At 46.2% G+C, this 15,956-nt stretch overlaps 1 protein-coding gene across 1 annotated transcript in view; it reads left to right on the forward strand.

Moving 5' to 3' along the window:
• Positions 1-15,956, forward strand: part of TLL2 (tolloid like 2) — a 96,353-nt gene that overhangs the window by 33,141 nt on the left and 47,256 nt on the right. The window contains exons 3-4 of the mRNA XM_070431862.1: positions 5,813-5,890; positions 14,532-14,687. Coding sequence (XP_070287963.1) covers positions 5,813-5,890; positions 14,532-14,687 — 234 coding nt within the window. The remainder of the gene's footprint in view (positions 1-5,812; positions 5,891-14,531; positions 14,688-15,956) is intronic.

Genomic DNA, 15,956 nt, shown 5'->3' on the forward strand with positions numbered 1-15,956 from the left:
ACCACATCAGGGAGCCAGCCAATCCGATGCAAAAGCATAAGAATCTGTATTTCAAGCTAGCTTGAGCTCCACTAGACTCACCGACACAATGGCAAGCCAAGTGGCTGAGAGACAGAACCCCGCCTAGAAACGGGTTTTAAAGAGGGGGTTGGAGTAAGGGGAGGAGAAAGGACTGTGCTCTGCCGATTGGCCAGGCGCAAGTCGATGTCTTGTTCCTGGGTGTGGCTAGCAGAGTCTTAGACTTCCGGGAAGAAGCTCCTTGCCAAGCACGTGGCCAAGGTAAGATGGAGGACGTAGCCCTTACCCTAGGGCAAGATGGAGGGCGTAGCCTTTACCCTGGGGCAAGGTGGAGGGCCTAGCCCTCGCCCTTTCAATACCCACCTGAGAGGGGGGGCTTGAGGCTTAAATAGATAACATATGTGTTGTACCTGCAAATAATCAGCGCTTAAAATGGTAGTTATCCTTGTGTTTAAGAAAGCCCAAGCCCAAGCAGTGTTTGGCTCTAAGAGTGAGGGGTGGAGGGAATAATGAATATAACATTTTGTTTAGTAATTTCCAAATTAAGAATATGAACTCATAGCCACTATTGTTCAAATGAACAAGACTGAGGTGTGGAACCAGGCTCTGCCCTAGATGGCTTTGGATATACATAGTTAACATTTCATTAATTATGGCGGAGGGGCGTTGTGTGTACATCAATGGCTCTTATGATGCATCTAATTAAGCCACTTTTTTGTTCGAAGCAGAAGAAAATTGGGCTTTCCCAAAGAAAAGCAGCTTGCTCACAAAGTTGCTAACAGATTGCTTCTTAATTGAACTTGGGAGGTGAATTATATGGTGAATTAGAAAAAAGAACAACTCTGAATTTAGTGAATTGTTCCATAAAGGAAACTGTGGGATTGAATTGCAAATGCTGGATAGAAACATTTCAGCCTGGCCCCCAGGCATCATGGGCCCTGACCTCCGCTGTGTTCCAGCGAGAGCCTGAACAGGCCCCGGGCTCTCTTTCAAGGCCTGGAGGGCATTCTTTCCCAGGGACCAGCTGTAAGCCTGGGTTTCTTATGCAAAGGAGATGTTTGAATAAACCCCTGTGACTAATGAAATCTACAAGATCTTTGCATATCCTCTGTCTGAAGAGGTAATTAACCAAAGATCAAATATAAGGATATATATGTTTTATTTTTCCAAATATTTTTGTCTTGAAATCCCACCCGAGGAAAAACATATCCCCACACTCTGAGTCCCTCCCCCATTGCCCCCGAATCTTTGTCTGCGTCAGGCTGTATTTCTCTGTTCCTTGTTCCGTGTGCCTAGTACTGCAGTTTTAGCCACAGCCACACCTGTTTTCAGTGAAACAGAGCAACACTTTCCACGAGCGTAGATGTGAGAAATGACTTTTCTTAGCATTTGGTGTCTGTCTCCAGCCCCACATCTTCCATTCCTGGTGAGCTTGGAAGGAGAGAGGTTGGTTGTAAGAAAATATTCCTGAGACGGTGCTTCCTCTGACAGGATTTTAGAATCACTAGGGAGCTTTAAAAAATCCCAAGGCCCAGGCCATGCCCCAGAGCAGTTAAACAAGAACCTGGGGGGCGGCGGGGGGGGGGGGGGGGGGGAGGGGGGGACCCAGGCATCAGTATTTTCCTAAAAAGCTTCCCAGGTGATCCCAAAGTGCAGCCAAGGCTGAGAACCATTGCTACAAGAATATCTGCTTTCTCCCTCCAAAACTGATAAAGACAATTTTTTCCATCAGTTCCTCTGAGTTAAAAATTATCGAATTCTCTTTTCAAGTAACTGTCTGTCCGTCCATTTATGCATCACATATTTCATTGAGTGCCTGCTCTGTGCCAGGCACAGCGTTGGCTGTTTGTTTTAAGACAAAACAAAGTCAATTTCTTCAAAATGCTAAAAATTAGAAACCAGACTGGGGGGTGGGGGGCAGCTGAGTAAATAGGAAGTCATAATACCTTGTGATGAGGGATGTAAATCCAGGGGGTTATAGGGCACAGAGGTGCCCCTCTAACCTGCGAGGATCAACAGGGCAGCTTCCCAGAGGAAGTGGTATCCAGGCTGACACTTGAAGGACCAGTAGATGCTGGCCAGGTGAAGAGGTGGGTATGGCCAAAGGCAGGTGCATCACTAAGGGAGAAGTGGAAATCCACGTGCTGTGAGTAGCTTAGGGTGACTAGGCAGAGAATGGGAGTGGGAAAGTAGCAGGAAGCCCCAAAGCACAGGTGGAGGAGGCCAGTGGGCCCAGATCACAGGGCCCCATAGGCTATGTTAGGAATTGGGACTCATCCCAAGAGCAGTAGGGAGCCTTGCAAGGGTTTTCATTAGGAGAGTGGCCAAACCACATTAACTCCAAGTAGATTCCAGGCTCAGCTGTGCTAGAACGTGAGATCCAAGCTTCTGAGAAAGCCCTTCTAAGAAAAGACAGGGCCATCCGTCTCTTGCAGGTAAGGATGGCAGATGAGGGATCTGTGCCCATGGCCTCAACCTCATCACTGACTTTGGATGTTCCCCCCCAAGACCTGGAAAATGCCGTGGGTCCCTGGGAGGTAACCAGCCTCTCCCAGGCACCCCTTGTTCTCCTTGTTCTTTTGGAGATTAGGCTGAGGGGAAGGAGTACAGGTTTGGGGATCAGACAGGACCCACCTCCAGTGTCACCACCACTACTAATCTCTGTTCTCTCAAGACAGGCAAATCACTTTGCCTTGTTTCTTCATCTATAAAATGGGGATATTTATGGCCCTTTTGTCGTTGGTTTTTATGAGGCTAGAATTATACAATTCAAGGCCAGGAAAGCATTTGGCATTGTTCTTAGTGCATGGTCAGCACCATAATTGACACTTAGTGAACACCGATTCTTTCCCGCACCGGGTCTCCCCCCAACTTCAGAGCTTTATAACCCTAAGCACAGGAAGTGAAGGGAATCAGAAGTTATCAACCCATCCCCTCCTCTGCCTGCCTCTACCAACCCCCCCGCCCCTCCCCCACCCCCCCGGCCACTCTCCTTAGCTCTCAACCACAGCCTCCAGCTAACCTGAACCAGTCTTTGCCCAGGTATCCTTACAGGTCTGTTTCTTATGTTTCCCACCCCTTGTGCAGGAGCCAAGCAGGTTTAACTTACCAACCCTCCAGGCCGAGTGCTATATGGAATCTTTCAAATCCAAGCTCCTATGTCTCCCTCCTATCCACTGCTGATAACCTGGCTCATATTCAGAGCTGCAGTTACAAAACTCTTTCATGTCCTCTGGGTCCCATCTAGGTCTCTCAGCATCAATGCCCCAATGCTGAAAATGGCCTGCAAGGCCTCACATGAGCTGACTCTCCAGACCCTCCCCTGCCCACTGACCTCATTGCCTACTACTCTCTCCCTCGCTCATTCCAGTCCAGTCATATCCGCTTCCCTCCTGCCAAGTACACTCCCACCCCAGGGCCTTTGCACCTGCTATTCCCTCCCTTTGGAATGCTTTCATTTAGCTGCAGACTCTTGCCCTCACTTTCTTTGGGCTTTTGCATTTTCTACCTCAACTGAAATCACACACCCTCATGCCTTGCATTCACTATTTCTCTCACCTTCATTTATTTTCTTCATAGTGCTTGTTAACAACTGACTTAGATACTTAGTTGTCTATTTGTTTATTGTTTTCTTCCTGCCCTCCATCAGAATATAATTTCCATGAGGTCAGGGTAGACTTTGTTCAGTGTCATATCCTGCACAGCAGAAACAGCATCTGGCATGTTGCAGGTGCTGGATAAATATTTGTTGAATGAGTGAGTTCCTGAACAAACTCATTACCTCATTTGGTCCTCACAACAGCCCATTTGACAGATGGAAAATACTAATACCCAGGGCCTTATCCACAGTTACACGGCGGAGGAAAGACTAAGCTAGTCCCGGAGCCTCGGCCTCGGGCTCTCCTCCACTCCACACATGGCACATTCCTCTGCTGGCCAGTGATTTTCATACCATCAGGATTTCCCCCAACCTTTAGCCCGAGAGGAAATGATATCGCAACTGGAAGAATACCCAGAGGGCTGGGAGCTGGCAGCGAAGGCCCCGGCAGCTGCAGGGAGTGTGTGAGTGGATTCTGAGTTGGCCAGAAAGGCATCAGAATGAGCAGGATGAAGGCATACAAGAATGTCAGCATGCAGCCTGGTCCCCCGCCAATGTCAGTCACAAGAGAGGAAGAAGTCGTCTGCACATCGAGAGTTGGGATGTGGGACCACAGGGCTGTCTCCAGGGGTTGTCTGGGGCCAGACCATGGGCTTCCGTGTTTGGGACCCTTTCTAGCTGTGGGACATGGGACAGATCATCAGGCTGTGACCAGGGGGCTGTCCTGAGCCCTCAGCTTCCCTGATAGGATCGACAACCCTGGGATAATTATTTTGTGTCCCAGTTTCCTTCTCTATAAAATGGGATGCCACTCTGTCTGCCACTGAGTCTTGTACTCAAGGGGCTGTGGGGAAACTACTTTGGAAGTTGCAAATTTCTAAACGAAGGTAAGAAATAATTTTGAATTAGTAAATACTATTGTCCTATAATGGGTTTGGTGTGGATTCATGTGTATGATCGTCTCTCATGGACCCAGGTTTTGTCCTCAAATCTGCTTTCTGGTGTCACTACCCATTCAGTTTTTCCAGCCACAACTATAGGAGTCCTGGGTGGCCCCCCTCAGTCCCATCGGCCTCTCTCGTTGCTCTGCCTCCAACTCCACCTGTAATATGACAGGTCCTCAACATCTCCATTGCACTGTCCAGCCCATCCACTGCTGTCTCGCCTCTGGACCTTCACAAGGCTCCTTACTGATCGCCCGGCTTTCTCTTTTGCCTGCCAGAGAGACCTTGGTAAAGCAGATAATAGCACCTCGCTCTGTCCCTCTCCTGCTTTCAACCCTGCCCGCCTCGGCCACCATGTTGGCGCCTCCATTGGCCAAGTCTATTCCTGATCCAGGTTCTTTCGCCACCCTGCCTTCTGCTGGGGTCGCACTGACCTGGGTCTCCGAGTGTCACCTCCCTGGAAGGGCCTTTTCTGACCACCTTCTAAGCAGCTGCTCCGGTCATGCTTCACCACATACTGAATTGGATCTCCAGAGCATTTTCTGAACCTGCAAGGATCTTATTTATTTTCTTACTGTTTATGGCCCACCCATTTAGAATGTACACACCTTCCTGTCTTTTCATTGCTGGATCCCCAGTGACTTGCAGTGGGTCTAATAAGAATGGGTGATGGACCGTGTTCCGGGCGGGGAGGGATGAGAGCCGGCTTATGGATCATGGCTACTGGCAAGCATCGCTGTCCTGGCCTGAGGCGCTGTCCGCAGAGTCTGATTTACAAAGTAAGCAGAGCAGTTTCTGAAAGGAGACTGACCCCGAAGAAGAACCAGAATGCCTGTTTCAGCCAAGGCAGCACAGATGATGTCCTGTGGGTTCCACAGCAGGGGGGCTCCAGGAGCCTGTCCTGTTTGTGTTCGGGCTTTCTCATGGAGGTGGGGGTGAGGGAGCTGCCTTTGGGATTTGCCTATTTGTATATTTGACTTCAAGTGCCCTTGAGCTGATCAAAGAGAGTTTATAATTTGTGAATTATGTGTGTGGTTATTAAAAATAAGCAGGGTTGGTTTTTGCTTTTGCCTTAGTGTCTAGAACAGGTCCTGGCACACGGTAGGTGCTCAGTAAACCCTTGTGGAACAAATCTTTACCATTCTGCTGCTGATTCGGATCATCCCCCCAGTGACCAGGTGTCTCCCTCCTTTCGGTGCTGGTGCAAAGAAGGCTGATGTGTCCTCATGGATTTTCTTCTTCTTTCCTTCAGGTGGACTTGAAGACCAGTCATTCGAGAGCTGGCCGAATGCTACAGCCGCGAATGCCAGCAGCGAGGACGCTAGAAAGGGTAATGAGAGGCCCACCAGGCCTTTGGGTCCTTAAAAAAAACTGTGTAAATTTCACATAAAATTTACCATTTTAACATGTACGATTGAGGAGCATTACGTGCATTCACAATGCTGTGCAGCCATCACCATCTAGATCCATGTTGTTTTCAATACCTGAAAAGCCAACTCCATACCCACTAAGCAGTTGCTCCCCATGTTCCCTCTCCACAACCCTGGCTTTGGGAACCTCTTATATACCTTTTATCTTAGTGGACTAAGAAGTCCTGAAGTCTGTGGGCATGAGGGAGTGTGTCCTTTTGTTGAGTGGGGTGGGCTGGCTGCCAGAGAAAGGGATAGAGTGTGGCATTTGGTTGCTCAGAGACGGTATGGTCTTTAGTTAAACTCTGCAATCTGTACTTGACCTTTCTCTCTAGAACTCGGCTTGTGAGTTGAAGCCCCTGGGGGCTGAGAGGAGGGATGATGAAGTTTGGGGTCTGACAGAACAAGTGGGCATGGGAGGCAAGGGTTAGGGGCTGGGGAGGGGTGGGTGTTGACGAGAGAAGCCTGGGCTGTTAGGGGAGGCAGCAGGTGAGGTTGTGGCTGTCTGTGGGCAAGGCCACCTATCAGCAGGTACCAGCCTGGAAGTACCACCACTTCCTGTCTGCATTATGCTCAGGCCTATGAATGCTCTCCAAGTTGTGAGATTCTAGCCTGGAGGTTATGGGAAGGTGTCTCAATTTTGGAGAACTTTTCCTGCTTAGTGGCCCGCTTTCTATGGGAATCAGGGCTCACAGCCAGCGATGGCATTTCTTCTACATAAAATTAACACAGAGCAAAGGGAATAATTTTAAAGTGCCAGAATCCTAAGTTTGGGGAATGACTATGTAGGGATGAAGTACAAATTATTATTTGCTTTATTTTATGTTTTTGCTTTAATGTTATTTTATATTTCACAGATACACATGCATATACATAATTTTACACAAATGCATATATATAATTCACACAAATGTGTAAATGTGATGATGTAATTACATACTTTTTAAGTGTTTTCTCCTTTTTTTTCTTTTCCCTTTAATTTGGCTACCTCCTTCTCTTCTTTTTTTCTACCCTTTTCTAGGTAATGCATGCAAATGACTTTGTATGCACTCTTCCATATTTTTTCTCCATGCATATATATGCACATATATTTATGTACAGATTTATACATATACACATACAAACATATATATAGCGATAAGCTTTGTCATTTTTTAAAAAATGGGATCATATTTGATACATGTTTTTTATGTATCGTGCTTTTCTCATTCATCAATACCTTACGGGAAACCCCTCTAAGATACTTGTTACAACTTCAATTTATTCTTCGGAATAGTTGCAAAATATTACTGGTATGAGTAGACCATCATTTATTCAATTCTTTCTTTATCAGTTAATATTCACTTCAGGTTTTTGCCATCATGAACAGTGTTGCTAGAATGCGTTTCAAAAGGGGTAACCATTCACATTTCCATAGCAACTTAAAGCTGGGTCCCTTTCCCCATATCCTTCCTAACTCTAGGTATTATCGTTATTTTCAGTAATGCAAATGGAAGCTTATTATTACTTATTTGTATTCCTCTGACTGCCCGTGACTTTGAGCGTCTTTTTCTACCTTTGCCAGTGATTTGGGTGTGCACTTCTGTGACCCACCTTTTCCTGTCCTTTGCCCATTTTTTTCCTCGGTTTCTGATGCCCGTCTTGTCAATGTGACCTCTTTCAGAGGCAGGCAGATGCTTTAGCCCCCACTCCCCGCCACCACCACTTGACATTGTGCACTTGTTTCTCAGTCACACAGTTGTTTCTGGAACCATGTGCAAGGCCCCCTTTAACATCTGTATTTAACTGCTTTGCTTACTCAAAGGTATTTTGACTTATGCATGTTCAGGCTCCAAGACATCTGACAAACTCAGTGGCACTTCATTTTGGCCATGGATGACCAGCACTTAGCGGTGACAGTGGAGCATAGGGTGTGGGACTGAAAACAGAGGGGTTTGCCATCCCATGCAGCGATACAGATGCCAAACTTAATGTTTCCTTCCTGATTTAAGTGATTTACTGTCGCATCAAAACTACCCTCAAACTTAGTGACTTCAGACAGTGATTTTGTTATCTTCCATGGTTCTGTGGGTTGACTGGGCTCAGTGGTGTGGTTCTTCGGCTGACGTTGGCTGAGGTCACTCACCTGACTACATTCGGCTAGAAGCTGTGCTGGGCTGGGAGGCCAAAGGAAGCTTTAGTCACAGCCTTGGTGCGTCAGTGTACCTCCCCACATGACTCCTCTCTCCACGTGGACTTTCACCACTTAGTTGTCTAGCCGGAGACATAGCATGGCAGCTGGCTTCCTAGAGGGAGGAAGCAGAAGCCATTAGTTGACTTAAAACTCCCTGAATGCTACTTCAGTCACATTCTATTGGTCACAACAAGCTAAAGTCCAGCCCAGGTTCAAGGAGAAGAAAATAGATTCCATCCCTAATGTGATAAGTGGCAGGAGCTCACAGGGATGAGAGAACTTGCTGGTGGCTGTATTTGGAGACCATCTGCCACCTTTCCTCATTGCTTCTCACCTGCTCACCAGCAATAGACGTTGTCAGGGTTTTTAATATTTACTAGTTTACTGGGTGTAAAATGACCCAACCAAATAAACTGGGATAGTCAGACACACTTGGGTTTGCATCCCAGCTCAGCCTCTTAGTAGCTATGACCTTGGATAAGTTATCTAACTCCTCATAAGAGATTTAGAGAGAACTAGAAATAATGTTTATCCAAAGTGCATAGCCAGGTGTCTGTTGTGTAAATGGCACTCCATGAACGTACCTCCTCCACTTCTTCTTCTCTACCTCCACCTCCAAGAATTATATTATCCAGCATTGAAAGTGCATTGTCCACCTCTGGACTGGAATCCCACAGCTGTTCAACAGCTGCAGAGAAACACAATTAAGAGGGACAGGAAGGAATAAGGCTGCTGCAGCCCATTAAAATTCTGTCTCCAGAGGGGTTGTGCACAATACCACACCGCAACAAGAGACCTTCTTGGATTTTTTAAGGAGGATGATGACAGCATTCCCTCATCTACCAGGCCCCGAACTCCTAAAACTGGCTAAATCCATAGTCTGCAGCTCCTCAGATGACCCTGGTTTGTTTGAAGAGGATAATGTCAAGGCCAGGCCGATCCTCCACTCTGTATGACAGCCTCGGAGGAGCAGGTCTTTCAGCATCCAGGGCAATCCTGAGGGGAACGCAGACCCCAAAGGGGAGGTGAGGGCAGGCTGTGCTAGCCTGTCCTTTCAGCCTTCTCATCCAATCGTCCCCCCTGGACACTGTCAGGCTCTGGCTTGGATGCTTCCTCTTTTGTTGGAATTAAAGATAAGGCAAGTTGTGTCAATCTCAGATTCTCCTTTAATCACAACCTCCCCCTCCCTCCCCGCCTACTCCCAGAAAAAGAGACCGCCCAGGCAGGAGAAAGGATCTGAGGGAAGCCCTGGGCCTGCTGGCTTCAGTGGCCGGGTTATTTCCTGGCTTTATGTGTCTCCCCTCAGCCCTGACGGTGGGATTTGTGCTCCCAGCTCTGGGGAGGGCTAGGGGCTGGGAGAACTGCTCACTGAGCATCCGGGCAGACGGTCTGGTCTCGGGAGCCTCCCTCCCTGGAATTGGGAGCTCAGCCCGCATTTCGGGGCTGATAATGGGATTAATGAAATGGGGGTGGCGTGTAACTGCTCCATGAACGAAGCTATGATTGTGCTGGAGCCTGATTTCCAAAACCATATTCGTAATAGAGAACGGACCTGTCACTTCCAGGAACAGTCCCTATGGGCTTTGTGCCCAAGCAAATAACGGAACCTGGTTGCACCAGAAAATAGGGACTTGGGCGCAAAGCACCACTCAGTCTAAACCCCTGAAAGTCACTTACATCAGCGTATCTGGCTGTAACCGCTGAGCCCCACCTTAGGCATTTTTTCTATCTTCTCCCCAAATGCAGATCTTGATAGTCATCACTACAGCTCGCCTTGAGTCCCCACCACGGCGGGCATTTGACATTTATTACCTGGTTCAGTGCCCACACCGCCACCATGCAGCAGGAAGGAAGGCTCAGGGGAGGGCGGCTTATCCAAGGCCACACAGGGAGCAAATGGCAGTGTCTACCCTGCACTTAAGTCCTCTGACCCCACACTCCTTGCTCTTAACCTTTGGGCTATATCGGTGGTTCTCAAACTAACCTGCACCTGCGAACCCCCTGGAGAGCTTCAAAAACTACAGATGCCTTGAAGACACTGTAGGCCCATTGAGTCACCGCCTCAGGGCAGGGGGGCAGACACCAGAATTTATTTTTTATTTTTATTGATTTCAGAGAGGAAAGGAGAGGGAGAGAGAGATAGAAACATAAATGATGAGAGAGAATTATCATTCAGCTGCCTCCTGCACGCCCCCTATTAGGGATCAAGCCCGCAACCTGGGCATGTGCCCTGACCAGGAATCAAACCCTGACCTCCTGGTTCATAGGTCAGCACTCAACCACTGAGCCACACAAGCCGGGTCAGAATTTTTTTAAAGTTCCCCAGTTGATTCAAATGGGCATCTAGGTTTGAGAACCACTTATGCAGTGAGGAGCTGCTCTTTAGTCGCTCGGGATTGCCACAGCTCTGGCCAGGTGCACATTTGCCCATCATCTGTGGGCTGAGGGTTATGCAGATGGCTGGACAGTCCGGGTGTTTACTTCTAGTGTGGGAGTCATCAGTTGACTAATTGAAAATTCACAGTTCCTCGCTTGAGAAGACCGGGTCAGGCCTGGTTCTGTTTATGACACGGCTGTGCCTTCCGCTGAAGATGGAACATTGAATAGTTACGGCCGCTCTGCTTCTTCAGGGAGGACAGGGTCCACTCCCAGGGCCAGAGGATCTAAATGGGCTTTATCCCCCAGCCCACCCCGCCCCCAGCGTGTTAAATCCTTTCAGACCCCCTGAGCTCCTTTTTAAATGCAGGACTCTTGGCCATAATACATAATTACATCCTTCTATTTGCACTCCGGTTCCAGATAGTAGTAATCCAAGAAAATCCAATAATGACAGTTGCATTAAGATCCTTCTTCCAGGCTAAGCGGAACATCTGTTTAGACATATTTTTAATCGGCAAATGCTTCCTGTGTTGAGTCCTTGGCAAATTAAATTTCTCACCGGACCGAGGGGGAAGCTGTCATTCAATAACCCATCTCTGGAAATTACAGCCTGGTCTCTTTCCAGGTGCACTTAAGACTTTCCCATGCTGACTCGGCTGCATACCGGTCCTGACAGTACTGGGTCACATGCACATATAACACAGTTGTCTGAGAAACATGCTCTTAGGGTTAGTGCCTCCGAGAGAGAAGTATTCTTGTCCATTCTCCAAAGGAGAGTTGGAGGCAGAGGAAAATTAAGAGACTTGTTGAAAACCATATGGGAAATGAATAACAAACTTCCACTTGCTACATCGCTGCCTGTGATTACTTAAGACGTGATGATTCTCAGTATTTGAACATTAAGGGTTTGGGGGCTGCCAATATTTTGAAGAGGTTACCACCACAGAATTGTTTGGACTGTGGGGCTGTTTATTTTTAGCATAACTCATCCATTCTTTAATTAATTCATTCAAAATATGAAAACCCTGAATGCTTACCACCAACCAGGCAACGTGCTGGGTGTGAACAGAGTGTGAACAAGCCAGTGTCAGGTCCTGACCCCCCGGGACCTTCCAGTCTCCTGGGGCAACTCATATTTGAAATCTGGGCGCAATTTGTAGTCTAGGACTGAGATAGCGCGTTAGAATATATGTAGAGGCCAAGCAGGTAATGTCAGTGGGTGAAGCTGGCTGGCTGGGACAGGGGGAAGTGGGAGAGAAAGCCGGAAACTGACTATGGGGAAGAGGTGCTACTTAACTCCAGTGGGTTGTAAATGACAGAAGATTAGCTCACTGTTGCCAGGTCTTACCGTTTTTTAAAGAAAAACTAGAAAATCTGCATTTTTATGTGAAATCTTTTGATTTTTAAAAATTGGCTACTAAAGTAAGATTAAAAAAAAAAAAAATACACAGTGTGGGCCAAAAGTGTTTAGGCCAAACAAAACACATCTGTGGGTTGGGTTTATCCCAAGAGCTGCAAGTGCACGACTTCTGATCTAGAAATTCTAGCGGTGAAACAATTATTTTCAGGTTAAAAAATGTATTACGTGCCAACTTTTTGGTTCTGGTGATATGACCCGTTGAACAAGTGGGGACCTCTTATACAAACAGAGAACTGCTGAAAAAACATGTAACCTCTTCTCCACCCCAAATTAAAAATACAGAGTTAAGCTCAAAGGAAGGAACGGGAAATTGCCCTGATCAGAAGAGAAGGGGAAACATAAACACATGGAACTAACCTTCAGATGGAGGCAAGACTGCAGAGGACATTGAAACTGACAGGAATGGCAAGAAATCTTGCTATCTTTCCTAGGCTCCAAGTGGGGAAAAAATATCTCCTATGAGAAACTGAATCCCAAAGCCTGTTCCTCCTATAGGTATAAGTTCTCAAATTATATTTCCTATATACTAGTATGGAAACCCTAAACTTAGACATTAACATAATAATGGATCGAGAATCCACAGCATTCCAAGAACCCTGAAAAAATGAAAAACAGGGTCACACTCATGATGAGGCCATAGGGGACTCCTGTGGAAAGGAATCATCTCACCTAAAAAAAACTTTAAATAAAAACATGAGAAACATAAAAAAAATGTATTAATCTGTGAAGAAGAATCAGCAGAGACAATAAGTTGGAGAATTAATACCCCAAGTATAGAAATAATAGAACAATCTGTATGACATTAAGTAAATATACATAAACTAACTGAAGAACCAGTGGAAGAATCTGAACCCTAGTGGGAAAAAACAATACAAAAAAACAGGCAAATTTAGAAGCCCCTAAATAGGGCTCTAGAAATGACAACTATGTTTATTGAAACTGGAATGGGATAAATGTTATATTGAACACAATTGAAGAGAGAATTAGTGAAGTAGAAAGTAGATCTAAGGTGAACATGGAAATTTTACCACGGAGATAAGGAGACAGAAAATGTGAAAAAAGGCATAGCAACATGGAGGATAAAATGGGGCCGTTTAATGTGTAAAGATGCCAGCTCTCTCCAAATTGATCTATAGGTTTAATGTAATTCCTATCAAAACCCCAGCATGGTTTTATTGTTGGTATAGAGAAGCTTATTCTAGAATTTACAGGGAAAGACACATAAAAATTTTTATGAAAACATAGCTAAAACAATCATGGGAAAGAAGTCTAAAGTAGGAGTACTCACTCTATCTGATATTAAATACCTCACTATATAACTGCAGTAATCAAGACAGTGTCGTGTTAGCAGAGGGATAAACACCTAGATCAATGGCACAGAATAGAGGACCCAGAAATAAACCCAATTGCTACTAGTATATGACTCAGCAATTCCATTCTTGGGTATTTATCTCAGAGAAATAAAAACTATCTTCACACAAACTGTTGTGCTTGAATGTTCATAACAGCTTTATTTGTAATAGCAGGAAACAGCCCAGAAGTCCTTCAAGAGGTGAACAGTTAAACAAACTGTAGTACATACATATCAGGGAATACTCATTAGCATCCAAAAGAAACTATTGACACATGCAACAACTTGGATGAATCTCCGGGTATTGCATTGAGTAAAGAAAGCCAATTCCCAAAGGTCATATACTGTAAGATTTCATTTTTATAGTAGTGTTCAGATGACAAACATTTTCGAAATGGAGACCAGATTAGTGGTTGGGAGTTTAGGGATGGGTTGGCGGGGGGAGAGGAGTGAGGAGGTGGATGTGATTATGGCAACATGAAGGATCCTGGATCCTTATGATGGAGCTGTTCAGTATCTAGAATGTGGTGGTGGATACAGAAACTTATACATGTGATAAAACTGCATCAAACCTTACCCCCCCCCCCCACTCCCTCCACGCCCACCCCGCTACACATACACACACACAGGAGTATACATAATGCTGGGGAAACCTGAGTGAGACCAGTTGATTGTGTTAATGCCCATAATCCAGTTGTAATTGTACTATAGTTTTGTAAAATGTTTCTATTGGGGAACACAGTAAAGTGTACACAAAAATGTCTCTCTATTATTTCTTGCAACTGCATGTGAATCTACAATTCTCTCAATAAGAATTTCAATTTATAAAAACCATGTCATATACAGCGAAAAAACTGAACTTCAGCATTATGACTCAGTTTGTTCCCTCAAATATGGGTGGCTTTGAGAAGGGAGCATGCTCCTAACTTGGCTCCAACCCAAAGGGTTGTGAGATGTCTGTGCCCACACAATTCTGTGGTCCATAGGCTGCCCTCAGGCCCCATATGGTCTCATTCAAGGCCTCCAGCAAGCCAGACCCACTCTTGTCATAGGTCTGGTACACTTACCACCCTCATTGTTGCCCTGTCTGGAAAATTACCGTCCACGGGTTCAAAACCCAGACCAGATCAAATGCTCCCTTTAGAACACACATTTGGTGGATTCACGGATAATATATCTTAACCATAATGCACAGGACGAATTAAAAGCAAAGTAAATGGCAGTGTGACTCTCTTGCAGATGGCGAGGAGAATGCCATGTTTCCGCAGAGCCCTGGGACCTCGAGTGCCAGAGCTGAGACCTTCTCTTCCCGGGTCCGAAGAGCCACAACCTCAAGGACGGAGAGAATATGGCCCGGAGGGGTCATCCCCTACGTCATTGGAGGAAACTTCACAGGTCAGTAGCCCAGATGAGGCCTCCTTTGGGGCTTGGTGTTCGGTCTCCCTGGGTTGACATAGTCCTCCCAGGAAGGACTAGGTGGGACTGAGCAGCTGTGGGGTCACAGCAGTCCTACCTGCTAACTCTCCCTCATGCAAACAGGGTTTTGTGCACTAGGCACAGGGAAACTGCAGTCTCTGTTGGGGTGACGTCCTCAAAGATGGTCCCCTGGTCCCCAAGGCTTCATGTAGGGGTGACAGATGATCCTGGTCTTAAAGGCCAGACAGGGTTTGCAGGCAGAAGGAAGAGTGTGAGCAGCTACACATGATGGCTCCCCTGTCCTCTGCCTGAGCACCCTGGACCACCCCCACCCCAGAACTATTCCAGACGGTACTAGAGGGACCAGTAGACATGGTTAGTCCACCTGGGTCCAATCCTGGCTGCAGCACTTACCAGCCGATGCCCTGGGGCCCGTTACTTAGTTAACCTCTCCTTTCTCAGTTCCCTCTTCTGTCAATGGGATGATATTCTCCACTCTATAGGGTTGTTTTGAGAATTAAATGAGTTCATTGAGATAAAGCACTTAGAATAGTGCCAAACCCGTAGTAACTAGTAATTATTTGTTATTGGTATTATTATCTTAAAATGTGTAAGTCATTCAGTGGCTTCCCATCACCACTGATGCAACAGAAAGTCCTGACCACGACCTCCTGGCAGCCCTTGCCCCTCGCCCAGCTAGTGTTTTACCTTCTCTCCTCCTCTTTCCTTAGTTGCTGTGCACTAGCCTCACCAGTTGTCTTTCTTTTCCGGAACATGCCCACCGCATTGCCAACTTAGCACACTTGCACTTGTCCCTCTGTCTGCCTGGCGTGTTGTTTCCCCCATCTTCTCCTGGCGGGCTTCTTCTGATCATTGGAGTCTCTGATCAATGACACGTCCACAAAGGCCTTCTTTGACTCCCCAACCAGATACTCTCTCCCAGCACCCGCTTTATATAGTCTTTCTAATATTTGGTATCTTAACTGTGTTCTTTCAGACCTGGTGTGCTTTTCTGATCAAGGATTTATATAACCTTCATCAAAATAAACTAATTTTATATGGAGAACTTCCTTTACACAGAGATTTTTATTATCCTGTAATTAGTGGGATCGCTATTTCCGTGAGTAATTGAGCTATGAACAATTTGAACCCAAAGTATAAAGATGTCAAAAAAAGGACAGCTAAGCAACTCTTTTTTCTATATGCATGTTTCTAGGGACAACAATAGGACACCACACCCATGTCTTT

The sequence above is a fragment of the Myotis yumanensis genome, unplaced genomic scaffold, assembly GCF_028538775.1.
Source record: "Myotis yumanensis isolate MYYU_CA2020_CCGP unplaced genomic scaffold, mMyoYum1.0.hap1 SCAF_13, whole genome shotgun sequence".
Lineage (NCBI taxonomy): Eukaryota > Metazoa > Chordata > Mammalia > Chiroptera > Vespertilionidae > Myotis > Myotis yumanensis.